The sequence below is a fragment of the Pseudoliparis swirei genome, chromosome 5 (genome assembly GCF_029220125.1).
Source record: "Pseudoliparis swirei isolate HS2019 ecotype Mariana Trench chromosome 5, NWPU_hadal_v1, whole genome shotgun sequence".
Taxonomy (NCBI): Eukaryota; Metazoa; Chordata; class Actinopteri; order Perciformes; family Liparidae; genus Pseudoliparis; species Pseudoliparis swirei.
The window spans coordinates 3,403,453-3,418,897 of NC_079392.1; the positions used below are offsets into that span (position 1 = coordinate 3,403,453).

Genomic DNA, 15,445 nt, shown 5'->3' on the forward strand with positions numbered 1-15,445 from the left:
TATTTATATATATATATAAATCTCTATTGATTTCAATTAAGATAACCGTTATTAAACAGCATGCACGACGTGAAGTCGATGAGCCCGGCGGAGCGGATGTAGAGGCCCTGATGGATTGGAGAGGAGAGGGAGGCCGTTGTTGCCCAGAGGGCCGGGAGGTGGAAATGAGAGGAAATAGAGTGAAAGAGAGTGAGATTGGGATGAAATATCCTCTGAGCTCCACCGCAAAGTAGAATCAGGTCATTTGTGTTGAGCTTGACGATGAAGTCGTCAAGCGGAAGAAGAGACACACGTGACGTCCACGTCACCGCTGCTGTCTGACAATGTCTGTCCTCGTGGTTTTATATGAAAATGAAAAGGAATTGAAAAAAAATGCAGAACTGTCGAAGCGAAAAGAAAATCTCATCTTCTTTCTTTCGATAATTTGATTTAAAGTTTTTACAAGTTACACATGACCAGACAACGAAAAAACAACAACAAATGCATGAAAATTACACAACAGCGTGACAACTATACGAACAATCAGACAAGGACAGAAAAACACGAACATAAATCAAACATAAATCTCATCGTGTTAATAATAACAACAAATAAAGTAAACAGCCATATGCACATGGATTCCTCCCAGTGCCCGTGATGTGTGTGTGTGTGTGGTTGTGCCAGCGATGAGAGATAAAACATGTGATTAATGATGCATCATCCATCATAAGGAGGAATAAGGAGGGAGTCAAATATCATGGAGAGAAGAAAAGGAGCTTTGTTCACAACAGGCAGGAGTATTAGGGGATGTATTTTTTATCTTTAATGGGGTTGTAAATCAGCACTTAACACAGTGCATCTAGTTATTGAGCATTTTCTAATGAATCATTATGTCCATAATATCAAATAAAGTCAAGTTAAGCAGAGGCTTAGTGCAGAAAGGACAGCAAAAATAATTAAATAATTAAATTATTCTGCTTTTAATGTGTGATTATGTGCTCAATGTTCTTTTAGCTTTTATTTATTGTTTATTTATTATAATAGTATTTATTTTAATTTGATAGATTTTAGGATGTTTTAATTATGTAAATTAATTAAATCATGTAAATTAAATAAATGCATCATTATTATTATTATTAATTATAATAACAAATGACAAATAAACATATGAATTATCACATAAGGATACACATGTAAAAAATAAGAAAATAGCTTGACGAAAAAAAGTCTGGCTTTAAAAAAAAATACTATTAGTACCAAAATAACATAAGAAACATAATAACAAGCAGGGGATTCAAACTGGGAGTGAGAGATGTTTCAAAAAGGCTGAGCTTGACATTTTGGGAAATAGGTGTTTTGCTTTCTTTCCTTGCTTATCTTGTTTTGCTTTTTGGAGGGTTAGGGGGTTTTAGAAAGAGACGCGACAAGAAACGAGCAGATAGAGAGAGAAAGGGAATGAAATATTGCTTATTTCTGGTCACAGTAGAGCTGGAAGGGATGAAAGTATTCTTCAGACTTTTCATTAACTGGCTGGCCACGAGGAACTGAATTCAATTCAGTTAATTTTGTATAGCCCCCAAAAAAAGAAAATCACAAATTACAAATGTGCCTCAGAGGGCTTTACTATCTGTACACATGCAGGACCTCACATCGGAGGAGGAAAAAAACTTTAATTAAACCGTGTTTTATAATATCTCTGTGAGGCTGAGGACCATTAAGACCACCCGACATGAAGGAGGTGAGTTTAAAGTGTAAACATTGGTGTTTGAGACCATCATCTGCCATGTAGTCGGAACAGTAGTTCGTGGCCCCCCTGTGGTTCTGGACAACTGACCTTCAAATGCCAAACTCATTGGCTCAGAGCCCCCCCCCCACCCCCCCATGGAATAATCTGGAAGGTTACAGGCCAGAGGAGGGCTCCTGTGGGGACCCAAACAGACCGAGATAAAGACATGTACAGATTCACAGAGATGAGACACTACTGGACCTCATTCGTACTTTATTTTTTATTTTTTACTTTCATTACGTGTGTATTTACTCTGAACACCAAAACAAGTTTTTTTAAAATACATTCACGCCACCATTTTATACAACACCCATTTCTAAGATTCTCTGTGACTAGATGAGGTTTTTAGTAAAAGGTCAAGGATTTGTTTTAGGATTAACGTGCATATAGAAGAAGGAATAACACTGAGTCTATTGTTTAAGAAAAGGAGTGTTTGTTCACGTTAAAAAGGCTCAAATACATTTGTACAAATCTATATATGTTCCACCTTGACATCAACCTACAGGCTCCGCGTGTGTACAGTCGGCTTCGCCTCTCTAAACGTGTGTGTTCTGCGTTTCTCTCTGTGTGTGTTTTCACCGCCAAACCCCGGAATGTTTTTTTTACGATATGAAGTCTGACCCGCATGCCGCCGAGTTATGACGTTTTCCATCGAGTGGAGAGAACTAGAGCAAACAGAAAGGCCCCCTTCCAGCTGGCCTCAGCAAATCCACTTAGTCCACAGACCACAGACTGCTGCCTAATAGGTGGCTGGGATTAAGCCCGGTCAATAGTCCAGTTGTGTGTGTGTGTGTGTGTGTGTAATAAATAGAACATTAGAATACTTACAACAAAAGAACTGTAAACAAATTAATACAAAACATAAGTTAAAAATGGCTGCTGAGCTTCTTTTTTTCTATGCAGCTGAAAAATATGGACGGGTCCAAATATATATATATATACAGTATATATATATATATCTATATATATATATATTTAGATATATATACTGTATATCGTGGATATGAATACACAAAGTGGCTCTACTCATGCTGGGTGTGCAGGGAACCAGACTCATTAATGAAGTCAGACCAGTTTATGAAAAAGACCTCTCACAGTTTTTAGCGAGTGTATAAATCAATGTGACACTAACTAAACAAACACCGCTGGAGAGCAGGAGGTAATGAACAGAGATGGACTGAGCCTAAAGAGAGAGAGCGAGAGAGAGAGGTGAAAAACAGCATGAATGAAACGCCCGATGTTACAAAGCATAGAAAAAAGAGTAAAATGGTGTTTCTTTGTGTTCATCTCAACCTTTTTTAGCCTTTTAGTTACAACATTTTAATTAATATTTAAAACTGGTACAGTGTGTTTCCCCACCGTCCGCAATCACGTTTCCCTCGCTTCCGATATTGGCGTTAAATTCTAATTTAACCACGGCGTTCTGCTGTTGGGATGTAGCGACTTCAACTAAAGAAAAGAGTAACAGAGCTATGCATGTGTGAGGGAAAGTCTGCTGCCTGCCAGGGTGAATGTATGTAGTGTCCAATGCCTCCTGCCTAAGCTGCTGACAGCCCATTCCTTTAGGCCTCCTCCAAAGCCATAAGCCCTCTAACATGTCATAACCAGCTGTGTTCCCTCTAAATTGAGATTAGTCTTCTTTATTTGATCAGACGGGTATGATCACGCATCAAATAGTTACATTTAAACCCTTTTTTAGAGAAAATATGAAAATATCCAGATGTTATTTCAAGACATATCGTCTAGCCCGGGGACATTTGTCAATGTGAAGTGGGACACTTTCAAATGGGTGATCTGACGAAATGAACGCACCCATGGGTGCCCAATTCAGTCACTGGGAGCGTCAAGAGGTAGAGAGAGAGAATTTTGGATGTGAATATAGTACCAACATTTCACTGCCAACATGACAGCATGGATAAACGCTGGACATATGGCTCTCATATTTTTATTATTTAACACAGCAAAAAGCCGAACACATGGTAGCTCTATTAGCTGTTAGCTCCATGAGACAGATTGTAAAGCCCACTGAGGCAAATTCATAATTTGTGATATTGGGCTATATCAAATAAACTGAATTGAATTAGCTGGTAACTCCATCAGGTGTTAGCTCCATGAGCTGGTAGCTCCATTAGCTGGTAGCTCCATTAGCTGATAGCTCCATCAACTGTTAATTACATTAGCTGTTTGCTCTATTAGCTGTTAGCTCTATTAGCTGGTAGCTCCGTGAGCTGTTAGCTCCATCAACTGTTAACTCTATTAGCTGTTAGCTCCATTAGCTGGTAGCTGCATTAGCTGGTAGCTCCATTAGCTGTTAGCTCTATTAGCTCCATTAGCTGTTAGCTCCATTAGACAGATTGTAAAGCCCACTGAGGCATATTCGTAATTTGTGATATAGGGCTTTATAAAATCAACTGAATGTTATTTAATATAATTAGTTGGTAGCTCCATTAGCTGTTATCTCCATTAGCTGTTAGCTATATTAGCTGGTAGCTAAACAAACTAAAAGCTTAGTTATATTGTTCGATTGCATGGACATCCTGGCGAAGACAATTCATTATATATATTAAATATCTCACTTTGTTTACCAAAAGTTTAGCTCTTGACCCAAAGGTGTTTTTAAATAAAAAGAGTAAGTATTTGGTCAAAAACAATCTCCTCCATATAATCTCCCTGGTTTACTGTCTCTCTCTAAAACACAGACACACACACACATATATACACACACACACACACACACACACAAACAATGCACAACAATCCTTTCATCCCTGAGCACAAACTAACACTAAACCTTTCAGCCTTTCTAGAAGTCCAATTTTATTCACATCAGTTTACGTGTAAACACACGCACACACACACACTCTCCGCGTCGCACACACACTGCATCTCTGAAAGTGAGTCGGTGGTGGTTTCCCCATAGGCCTGTGGTGACAATGAGTCAATAAGACAGGGCGCACACACACACACACACACACACACACACACACACACACACACACACACACACACGGAGGAACAGATGGACACACTGTGGATGCATCGAGTCACAGACTCTGCTGCGAGTAGGTAGACACACATTCCTACACACAGAAACATGGAGGTGCCATCTGGAACCAAAAATGGTTCTTCAGAGTGATGCCATAGAAGAACCATTTCTGGTTCCACAAAGAACCTTTCAAACCAGGGTTCTTTAAAGAACCATTTCCTTAAAAACCTAGAATGGTGTCTCAAACGAAGAACCTCGAGTGAATTCATGTTCTTTATTTGTGTATATAATGTATATATATATATTTCTCATTTAAATTGGAAATACTAGAGCTTCTCAGTGCTTAGAAACACATCACAAAGTGAAAGATCACACATTATAAAACATATAGTTGGTGTTAAGTTGTTTGCAGATGAACAAACATGTAATTTTGTCAATTCATGCACAGTCAAAACAACTTCTAAATAACTTTCGGCCACAATAACTTCAGCCGGCCTGAGCTCATTGGACAAGATAAAGCTCAATGCAGCTCCAGTCCACTTCTGCATCGCTGCACATTGTTGCCAGCAGAATAAAAAAGGAAGCAGACAAAGTTCCTTTCAGTCAGCGTGACAGACGGCAATCAAGTGGAGAATAATTGCTATTTTTCTCTTTTTTCTTAACGCAGACCGAAGGAGAAAAGCCAGCAAGAGGAAATACATATATTGTTGCTTTCTGCCGACTGCAGCCCGTACAAATGGTGCTGGAGAGCTCTTTTTAATGAATGCTTGTGCTGTTCCATAATGGGCTGAAAAGAATATACAGCTGCTACCTCACACACACACACACACGGCCAAAACACACACAGTCAAAAGTAATAGGTATATAGGCACAGCTGTAGAAGGATGAAGGTATGCAAGCAGACATAAATCTTTTATTTGCATGTCACAGATGAAGACATGCTTGCTGACTCACAGGAATATGTCAATGACAACATGTGCAGTTTTAGCTGCCCAAAAAAACAAGCGTAGGTTGATAAGATGCATGGTCCCACATGACTCCATCAACTACCTCCAAAGGGCTTCTGCAGCATCAAATGCACCAAATTATCGAGGTCGAATGGCAAAAAGAGATTGTTGGGTAGTAAAAAGTGGATGAAGAAAGGGGATGAACATATATAATGAAGACACATGTGTTTCCCCATGTTTCCTGGATGCTAGGACTAAGTATTGACCGACCTCTAACCTCCCCTTTCTCTCTAAGATCCTTAAGAAAGCAAATCAGTGACGTAACAATCGTATATTTGAGGATTTATCGTAAGGATTTAAAGTGCAGAGCACAGAGGCAGACTGAGTCCATGTCTTGTTAGACCTCAGTGCTGCATTGACCATCACATCCTAGTACAGATAATAGCCTATAGAACATTTGATTGGCACGAAAGGAACCGATGAATCCTCCATGCACACCAAAAGTTAGTCGCAGAGTTCCACAAGGTTCTGTGCTGGGACCTATTTTAGTTGAAAGTCTATCTGTATACGGTAGCTTAAAGCGCCATTATTTTTATTTAACATTATTAATAATGAATCTAATATCTCAATACTGACCAGCGCCCTCAAAACACGCACACGCTAACGTAAAGACATGCATGTGCTAAGAGCATTCCAGTTGCTTCATGTCACATTCATGCATCCCTTATGTTGCATTATTAGTGGATGTAGATGTAATCAGCCATCTATTTAATAAGATGGTTATGAAATCAACAGATAGATAGTACTAAGTGTCTTACCAATTGCTTTGTTTATTAGTTAATTTGCAAATTGTTTCTCCGTCTTCCTTATTGCTTTATTAATTTACAATTATTTGTATTTATATTTTTTTACTTAGTTTTTATATATTTTTCTATATAATAAAAAACATGCATACAACTTGTAAATTATCACGCATGAGGTATTCATCCCTTGCATCCAAATCCTAGCCAAGATAACTACACACAGACATGTTAACAAGCACGGAGGAGAGTGTACACACACAGACACACACACACACACACACACACACAATCAGCCAGCCTACTCCTCCACCCATCAGTAATAAGTTAACTTTCTGCTCGACTGGTTCGGTGCTGGGAGATTGGAGAGAGAGAGATGGAGGGTGCTGAAGCGAGTCAGGAAGAGGAGGAGGAGGAGGGGGAGGAGGAGGAGTACTATGTCACTGTACTATGTTGAATTGCATGTTAGAATATACCTGCAACGCTGGCTACCGTTTGAGATGATCTAACATGTTACTACACGGTACCGTGGAATTATTAGGTACATTTTTATCAACATTTCTTTCCGTTTCCATTGCATTTGTATTAATTTTTTTTATATATAAAACAAAAAAAATTAATACATCCAAAGTCAAACTGTAACTTGGTTCTATAAGGTTCTACATGTGAGACAATAAGCACTTTGAATGCGGCGAAAAAGCGACCAATTGGGTTTTTGCCTTTTTTTCCACAAACTAACTGACTTTAATTAAAGTTAGTTTAGTTAGTTCACTTTGAATTGCTTATAAAACAGTCTCAAATTAATACCGATGCCGCAAAGCAAACCTAAACAACTAAATAACGAGAGCATCGGCAAGAAGATCGGCTCTTTCCACGTCAATAAAAGGAAATCAGGCGCTCGCAAAACACTACCGCCTCTCACCACAGGGACCGCCAGAGTCAACGCTAAATCAAACTTCATTGTAAAGATTTAATTTCCTGTCTCTTCAAAAACCAAAACACATTTGCTGGTATCTATACATCCAACAGGCTCAGTATTTGGTAAATTGCACCCAACCGCCCCTTTGTTTCTGCACTTTGGTGTTAATTAAGAAATTCGGAGTCAATACGGGTCTCAGTGGGCTTCGTCCCCAGAACTCGAAGAACATTATACTTCAATTTAAAAAGACAAAATAGTAGAGTAGAAAGAGACGAGCAGACTCTATTTGTATTTGTACTACAACGTGATGTCGTAACATATTTAAAGACGTTTTAGCCATTTCCACCGTAATGAAATGATCTTCTCTTTTGTTCCCATCCATCTCTTCCTCGAGTGAGCGGTTGGCAATAAAAGACACGGGCCAGAGAAAGAACAAAACAATAATCACGTTAAGCCTTCCCTGGCGTCCGTATATAACGACGACTTTGGGGGAAAGAAACAAGTCAATAGCAGCTTGTGTGCTTTGACAGAATAGAGCGGGGGTGACGGATATTTAGGTTGATATTCAGGCTAAAGTAAATAACCCTCTGTGTGCAGAGCGACCTCTGGTTTGTTTTCTTTGACTCCTCCGTGGTAAATGAGACTCCCTCGTTCTAAATATACACACACAACATTTCCTCTTTTCTGTCTCTGTGGCCTCCTCTAGCATCGCTCACATCCGAGAGACGTCAACACACGAGAGGACGTCATCTTATAAAGCTTTTCCATTGTAGCTGTAGATAGAAATAACTATTTAAAATGTTTTTTACATTTCACAGATTTGTAGGCGTGATTGTCTTTAGTTTAGGTGTTAGTTTACATGCAGTATATATATATATATATATATATATATATAAATATTTATATATATATATGTATGTGTGTATTTCATGTGGAAAACAAAGCGGTCGTACGCCTTCAGCATCGGAAACACACCGGGGCAAAGGGCAAAACTGAAGAAATATAATTTTGCCCCTGATATCAAGAGAAGAGGGGCAATAAATGCCCCCAGAATTAAGATAATTTAAAAGTGTTTTATTTTTGTTCTGTGTTGTGTGTGTTCTATCTGTACTGCCTGTACTGTACACACACACAAAAAATCAGTAAATCTAATTTTGAATTATAAAAAAACTAAGAAATAAGTTATAATTGTTAATGGTTGTTTAGAGAACAAATTAAGAATACATAACCATGAAGAAATAAGAATACAGTTGAATATGATTGTCTGATTTATGTTTTATGTTTGTTTTTTGTTTTAAAAAATCCAAGAAAACACTTTTAATCTGTAGACTACTGCCTAATAGTCTTATTATTGCCTAATAGTCTTATTATTGCCTTATAGTCTTATTATTGCCTCATAGTCTTATTATTGCCTAATAGTCTTATTATTGCCATTTTATGACAGTTGCTCATATACTTTAAGCCTAAATATGTATATTTATTATTTTTAAACAAAGGTTAAAGGTTATTTCACAAGTTTAAAAAACTGCCCCCAATTTATTTTTAAATGCTCCTGGATTTCATACAATGGGGCAGAAATTCCCTCCTAAAAAAAATATGGAATCGTCCTCCCCTGTACGCCTTAAGACGTCAAAGGTGTAACACGGTGCGATGCTGTTGGAGCGCAAAAGAGGAGAAAGACCACAGAAAAGAAAAGGAAAAGAAACAAAGAAATACACGGAAAAAACGAGAAGAAGAAAAAGAGAAGACTGAGATTGGAAGAAGCAGACAGAAACCCTGAAGCTTCTAAAAGACTCACAGAGCTCCTCAAAGAGAGAGAGAGCGTAAAAGAGACAGAAACAGGCGACGAGGGGAGAAGTCAACAGCTCCAACAGAACCTCTTTGTCTGAGCCGGCGGGTCAGAAGTTCATCAGCAGAGAGAGAGAGAGAGAATCATGTCGTACGTCTGTCTGGCTATAGATTAAAGTGTGTGTGTGTGTGTGTGTGTGCACAATATTTTAGATTTAAGGGCAGATAATGAATCAGATAACACTTTTTTTTCCTCAGAATCAGCTTAATTCTTCATTTGAGCCCAGACCAAGACAGAGACCGGTAAAAATAATCATAATATAATAATGATAATATAATAATCATAATATAATAATCATAATAATCTAAACCAGTGGTTCCAATGGGACCTACAGGGTGGATTTACAAGGGGGTCCTAACTCAATACAGTCCTGCCACTACATTTATAACTCATTTACAACTCTTTTTTTGTCATTTATCCAACAGTAGAAAAGACCGGACATATTCATATCCGTCATTTTGTTTAAAAAATAATCATTTTCCTCTCGTGGCAAGACAAACGAACCCTGAAGGATTCTCAGAACAGGTGATTATTTACATATTTTTTAAGGGCAAAAAGAATAATGCTATGGGATTAATACCTTTGTTATTATCTATCACCTACATGTCGGGTGAGCCTCAAAACAAGCACGAGCAATACGTTTTTAAAACACCAGCTGCTCGTGGCCGTTATCTCCCTCGTTGCATCCTCGCCGTCCTGATTGATGTTTCCCTTCGGTCCCTTTCTCGTCGTGTCTGCTCCCCCCCCCCCCCCCCCATTTCCATTTTTAGCTCTTAGCCCATCACTCCTGAAGCATCACACTGAGCCCGTAGACGTCAGCATGGTTCTGTCTTTCTTTTTTGTTGTTGAAATGGGTTGGACTCACGGTTATCATCATTCAGGGTGTTGTCACGGACCTGGATCACAACTGACATCTGTAATGGTTTTGAAATGAAGCCATTTGCCCCCCCCCCCCCCCCCACACACACACACACACACATCCCCACAGCCCTCCCTATAAAAATCTCTCCGTCTGCTCAGAAAGAGAGGAGCAAGAAACAGACACGAACCCCCGAGAAAATAAACATACATTTACAATATGTGCATCTAAAACACACACACACACGCACACACACACATACACGCACACACACTGCACACCAATTTAGCATGGTCATTTTCCTGGTCACTTTAACTTGCTGGAAATTCACTTTGGTCACTGCCTTGTGTTTATATTTAGTATTTTAGTACTTAGTATTTTGTATTGTTATTGTGTTTTGTGTTTTATTTTTATTTTTCTATTAATGCTCTAACGTGCACCCGCTGCATGTGATCCTGAAATGTCCCCACTGTGGGACTAATACAGGATTATCTAATCTAATCTAAATATAGACATTCATACACACAGGATGTAATCTTTCAAAAGCAGATTCATATCTGGACTTTTGTTCCCAACAACAGAGACAGATTTCAAGACAAGCCGCGGCGAGCTCTTCCCACACATGTCGAGGTTTTACAAGACGTCTCGTCTGTGTTTACGGGGTTTATGCTAATTTATTTCTTTAGCAAACGAGGATTTTTTAAAACTTCGCCGGCCTCGTGAAACACAGGAAAACAAAAGTATCCGTGTCCGCCGCCGCCGACTTTGAACAAACTCAAAGTCACCTTCAGCCTTTGTCGTCAAATCCCAGAGGCTCTTTTTCTCATTGCCTCTAATCCATACGTTGCGTAACATGGCGAGCGTTCCCATCCCAGACTTGGGGAGAGGGCGGGGTGCAAAAGATTATGCGAATAAAATGAGGTTTATATCAGATGAATACGTCGAAGCAGACAGCTTCTGGACTTCTTCAAAGTTGTGCGATGTTGCGATGTCATGTTGTTGTGTTATGTGCAGTGGTGTATAGTAACGAAGTAGAAGTACTTCGTTACTTTACTTAAGTAGTTTTTTTGGGTATCTGTACTTTATTTTACTACTTATATTTCTGTTTACTTTTACTTTTACTTCACTACATTTTGCAATGAAAACTTGTACTTTTACTCCGATACATTTCACCTGAAACAGTATCGTTACTCGTTACTACGGAAACAAATAATCATGAGAAACATCGGGGACTGTTGTGGAACACACCGCAGCGCACCTGAACGCGTCACGAACACCAGGTTGGGGATCAGAGGAGCGTCCGTGACCATATTTGGGCGAACACGTTTCTTTTGTCGGAGTGAAAGTTTCTTCCTACCGGATGAAGTGCCTCTTATGCCGACCGAAAGCTACGGAGATATGGCCTTCAACAACTCACCAACCTCAGGAAACACATTGAGGTAAATTAAGATGAATCCCATGAGTCGCAACGTTAATGTTTAGTCATCATAAACCTGTTAAGATATCTAGCAGTGTTGTCCTCAGGATTGGAGTACGATATATCTTTGGCAGGAGGGGGGGAGGCAGGTGTCTGATTGTCCTACGCATGTTGTATGTTAGGCTAACGTTCGCTAGCTATCGTCAATTAATGAGACAATTAGCGTGAGTGGAGTAGACGGATCTCTAGCGAGTTAATGAGCTGAAGAAGTGTTGACAGTTGTGAGAATTTGTTGATTTGAGTCGTCTTAGCTATAATATAATGCTAATCATTACAGCATTATTATAATTATTTGTATTCATATTATAAGAGTGACGGTCCAGTAATGGCGACGATATTGATTTGGGACTGTTGTGTTTAACTACAGAGATACAAGTACATATTCACAAATCAACTCTGGATGCACGGACAGTGCATGAAACTAAATGTATAAACTTCAAATTAAAACAAACTATTTTGTACAAAACTTTAGGTTGGGGTCATGACATGTTAGGAAGTGTTATTAATTCTATCATGTCTGTAATACTCTCACTTTATTTCAGGAATGGACTACATCAAGCAGCACATGGAAGAACCCTCCCTGCAGCTAGGGGATGCCACCAGGTCCAGTTCATCTGATGAAGAGGACTTCTTCTTCGTCATCTCAAGCGCATGACAGCAGCAAACAGCTGGATGGAGACGTGGATCACGTTGACTTGCTGAAATGCTTCCCAACTGTGTGCTGCTGTCTGTGAAGCTAGACACACTCTACCTGCACCATCAGGGCCTGTGAAGCTAGACACACTCTACCTGCATCAGGGCCTGTGAAGCTAGACACACTCTACCTGCATCAGGGCCTGTGAAGCTAGACACACTCTACCTGCACCATCAGGGCCTGTGAAGCTAGACACACTCTACCTGCATCAGGGCCTGTGAAGCTAGACACATTCTACCTGCACCATCAGGGCCTGTGAAGCTAGACACACTCTACCTGCATCAGGGCCTGTGAAGCTAGACACACTCTACCTGCATCAGGGCCTGTGAAGCTAGACACACTCTACCTGCACCAGGGCCTGTGAACGGCTCTTCAGCATCGCAGGACTCGTCTTCAGCCCCAGAAGAGCGACACTGAAATCTGTCCATTTTGAAAATCAACTTCTTTTGAAGATGAACAAGACATTTTTCACTTTAAAGTGATGATTCTGGTTGTTACTTTTGGTTCTGCTTTTTTCTGTGTTAATCGTGTTTTTATATTTTAGTAATTTCATAGTATTCATATATTGCTAAGTTCATCCGAGCTCATACTCCTTGTTCATGGCGCCACAGCACCCAAACAAATAAACTTCATAATTCTCAACATTCTGACCCTTTGTTTTTTTTATTAACAGCATTTACTTTTACTTTTACTTTCAATACTTAAGTACATTTAATATCAGAAAATTACTTTTGATACTTAAGTACAAAAAAAATCTGATACTTTAATACTTTTACTCAAGTAGTATTCTCATAGGTGACTTTTACTTTTACTTGAGTAATTTTCCAGTCAAGTATCTTTACTTTTACTCAAGTATGACTTTTGGGTACTTTATACACCACTGGTTATGTGTGTGTGTAGACATCGACTCGTTCATTGGGGGTCGTGGGGACCAAGAAAACGGTTGAGGACCACCGGGTTGCGTAACACACCTCCAGTATTACTCTCTCCACCCAAAACACACACACACACACACACACACATTTCACCCAGGTGCATGTCAGTGATGCACTTCATCAAAATGGAGGACAGGGGGAGTCAGAATGTGGTTTCTGATGATGTCATCGTCTAACCCGCTGACACAGACCGTCTCGTGAGAAGAGGTGAAGCGTCTTTAACCGTCGACCTCTTCTTCTCTTCCTGTACTTTCATTCTCTCCCTTATTGCCTTCTACCTCCATCTCCCCCCCCCTCCCTCTCTCCCAACCACCCAATGTCACTTGCCATCTTTCTTACATTTGACCCATATCCCTCAGCAATTAAGTCCCACTAAATCTCTCCAGTTTTCCTCTTCACCTCCGTACCCTTTCCCCCTCTTTTAACTCCTTCTCATCCCTCGATTTCTCTCTCTCTCTCTCTTTTCTTTACATCTCAACCCCGCTTCATCCCTGCACTCTCCAGTCTTTCTTGTCCTCAAAAATTCGGCCCACTTTTTTGGTCCAAATTCAGTCACATCAGCTGGTCATGCACAGCTCCTCCTCCTCCTCCTCCTCCTCCTCTTGCTTAACCATCTACCTTATTCCATTATCTCCATAACTTCTCCTTAAACCTCTCATCTTACATGTCCCCCCCTCCCCCAATGTCCCTTGCCATCTTTCTTAAATGTGACCACATCCCTCAGCAATGAAGTCTCTCTCCAGTTTCCTTCCCCACCTCTTCTCTCCTTCTTCTGATCCTCTGTCTCATCCCTCGATCCCCCCCCCCCCCCCCCCATCCTCCCCATCACACGGGCCTCTTACCAGGTGTGAGCCACGGTGAAGCGCCGCCGCTGCCGGATGCTCTTGTTGACCACGATCTTGCGGAAGAGACGCGGCGAGCTCCTGGGCGACAGCTTGGGGGCCGCCGCCCCCCCACCTGGGATCCTGGGCGGCTCCAGCTCCAGGTGCATGTGCTCCTTGAACGTCCGGATGCACGAGTCCATCTCCACGTTCAGCTCGTTGGAAGACATCTCTCTCTCTCTCTCCAGTCCAGTCGTTCTTGTCCTCTTTTTCAGGGTCCAAATTCAGTCACATCAGCTGGTTCCTCCTCCTCCTCTTCCTCCTCTTGCTTTATCCAGAAAGGCTACCTCACCCAGGAAAAGGCCAGCTCACACACACACACCCTGTTGTTGTTGTTGTTGTTGTTGTTGTTGTTGTTTGTGTTGCCCCTTCCCTCCTCATCCTCTTTCCTTTTCGCTGACGCTCCGTGTTTTTCCTGCAGGTCTTCTGTTCATCACCGGTTCCTCTCTTTTCACCCCGAAGCAAGGTCACATCAGAAGCTCCTTCCAGGACGGAATAATTCCTCTTCTCCACACTCACTGTGTGCAAAGTGCTCTCTCACTCGGCTTCCTTTCCCTGTGTGTGTGTGCACACCTCAGCACACACACACACACACACACACTCACCCTCCTGTTCGCAGGCAGCTGGGATGTTGGAGGATTTCCCTTATGAAAGATTCAGAAGGGCTGAAACTGCTCTCTCTCTCTCTCTCTCTCTCTCTCTCAAGCTCCACGAAGAACTGCTCGGCTAACCCCCCCCCCCCCCCCTCTGCAAACAAGCCATCCCTTCTCCCGGCAAAAGGCACTCCCCGGCGTGTGGCCACAGGAGTCACTCCTCCTCCTCCTCCACGCCGCCCCCTGCCCTTCCCTCCCCGCCCTCTCTCTCCCAACTCTGCTGGAGCCTCGAGTCGGACGTCGCTTCGCTCGGAGCGGAGCGATGAGGCTTCACTCTCTCTCTCTCTCTCTCGTTTCATTCAGAATAAATACAAGGAGCTCGGAGCAGCCACGCAACCAGCGCAGGACACGCCTCCGCCCGGCCGCGATTGGCTGGTGGTTGTGACGACAGGCGGGCAGGCCCGGTAACAGGTTGTCCCGTTTATTATTTATTTAATTATTTGTTTCTTCTTCTTCTTTTTAGCCAGCCAGGGGAGGGATTTGTGGTCATGTTGCTGACAATGTTGTGACCTTTACTTTGGCGGGGCAGACTGGTGAGTGCAAAGCCAAGAGATGAATACAAAAATATGTAATAAAAAAAAGGCAAATTGGAATTGAGATAAAAAATAATCATAAATATACAGCTTAACGGAGCTTCAAGAGAGGGAAACATTCACACTGCAGCAGCAAAGGTCAACAGA

At 41.2% G+C, this 15,445-nt stretch overlaps 1 protein-coding gene across 2 annotated transcripts in view; it reads right to left on the bottom strand.

Annotated features, from left to right (window-relative positions):
• pde4ba (phosphodiesterase 4B, cAMP-specific a) overlaps positions 1–14,793 on the bottom strand; it is a 111,523-nt gene extending 96,730 nt beyond the window's left edge. For both annotated transcript variants that reach the window (XM_056413830.1, XM_056413829.1), the window contains exon 1: positions 14,074–14,793. In XM_056413830.1, coding sequence (XP_056269805.1) covers positions 14,074–14,282 — 209 coding nt within the window. In that variant the 5' untranslated portion in view covers positions 14,283–14,793. The remainder of the gene's footprint in view (positions 1–14,073) is intronic.
• Between the last annotated feature and the right edge of the window lie 652 nt (positions 14,794–15,445).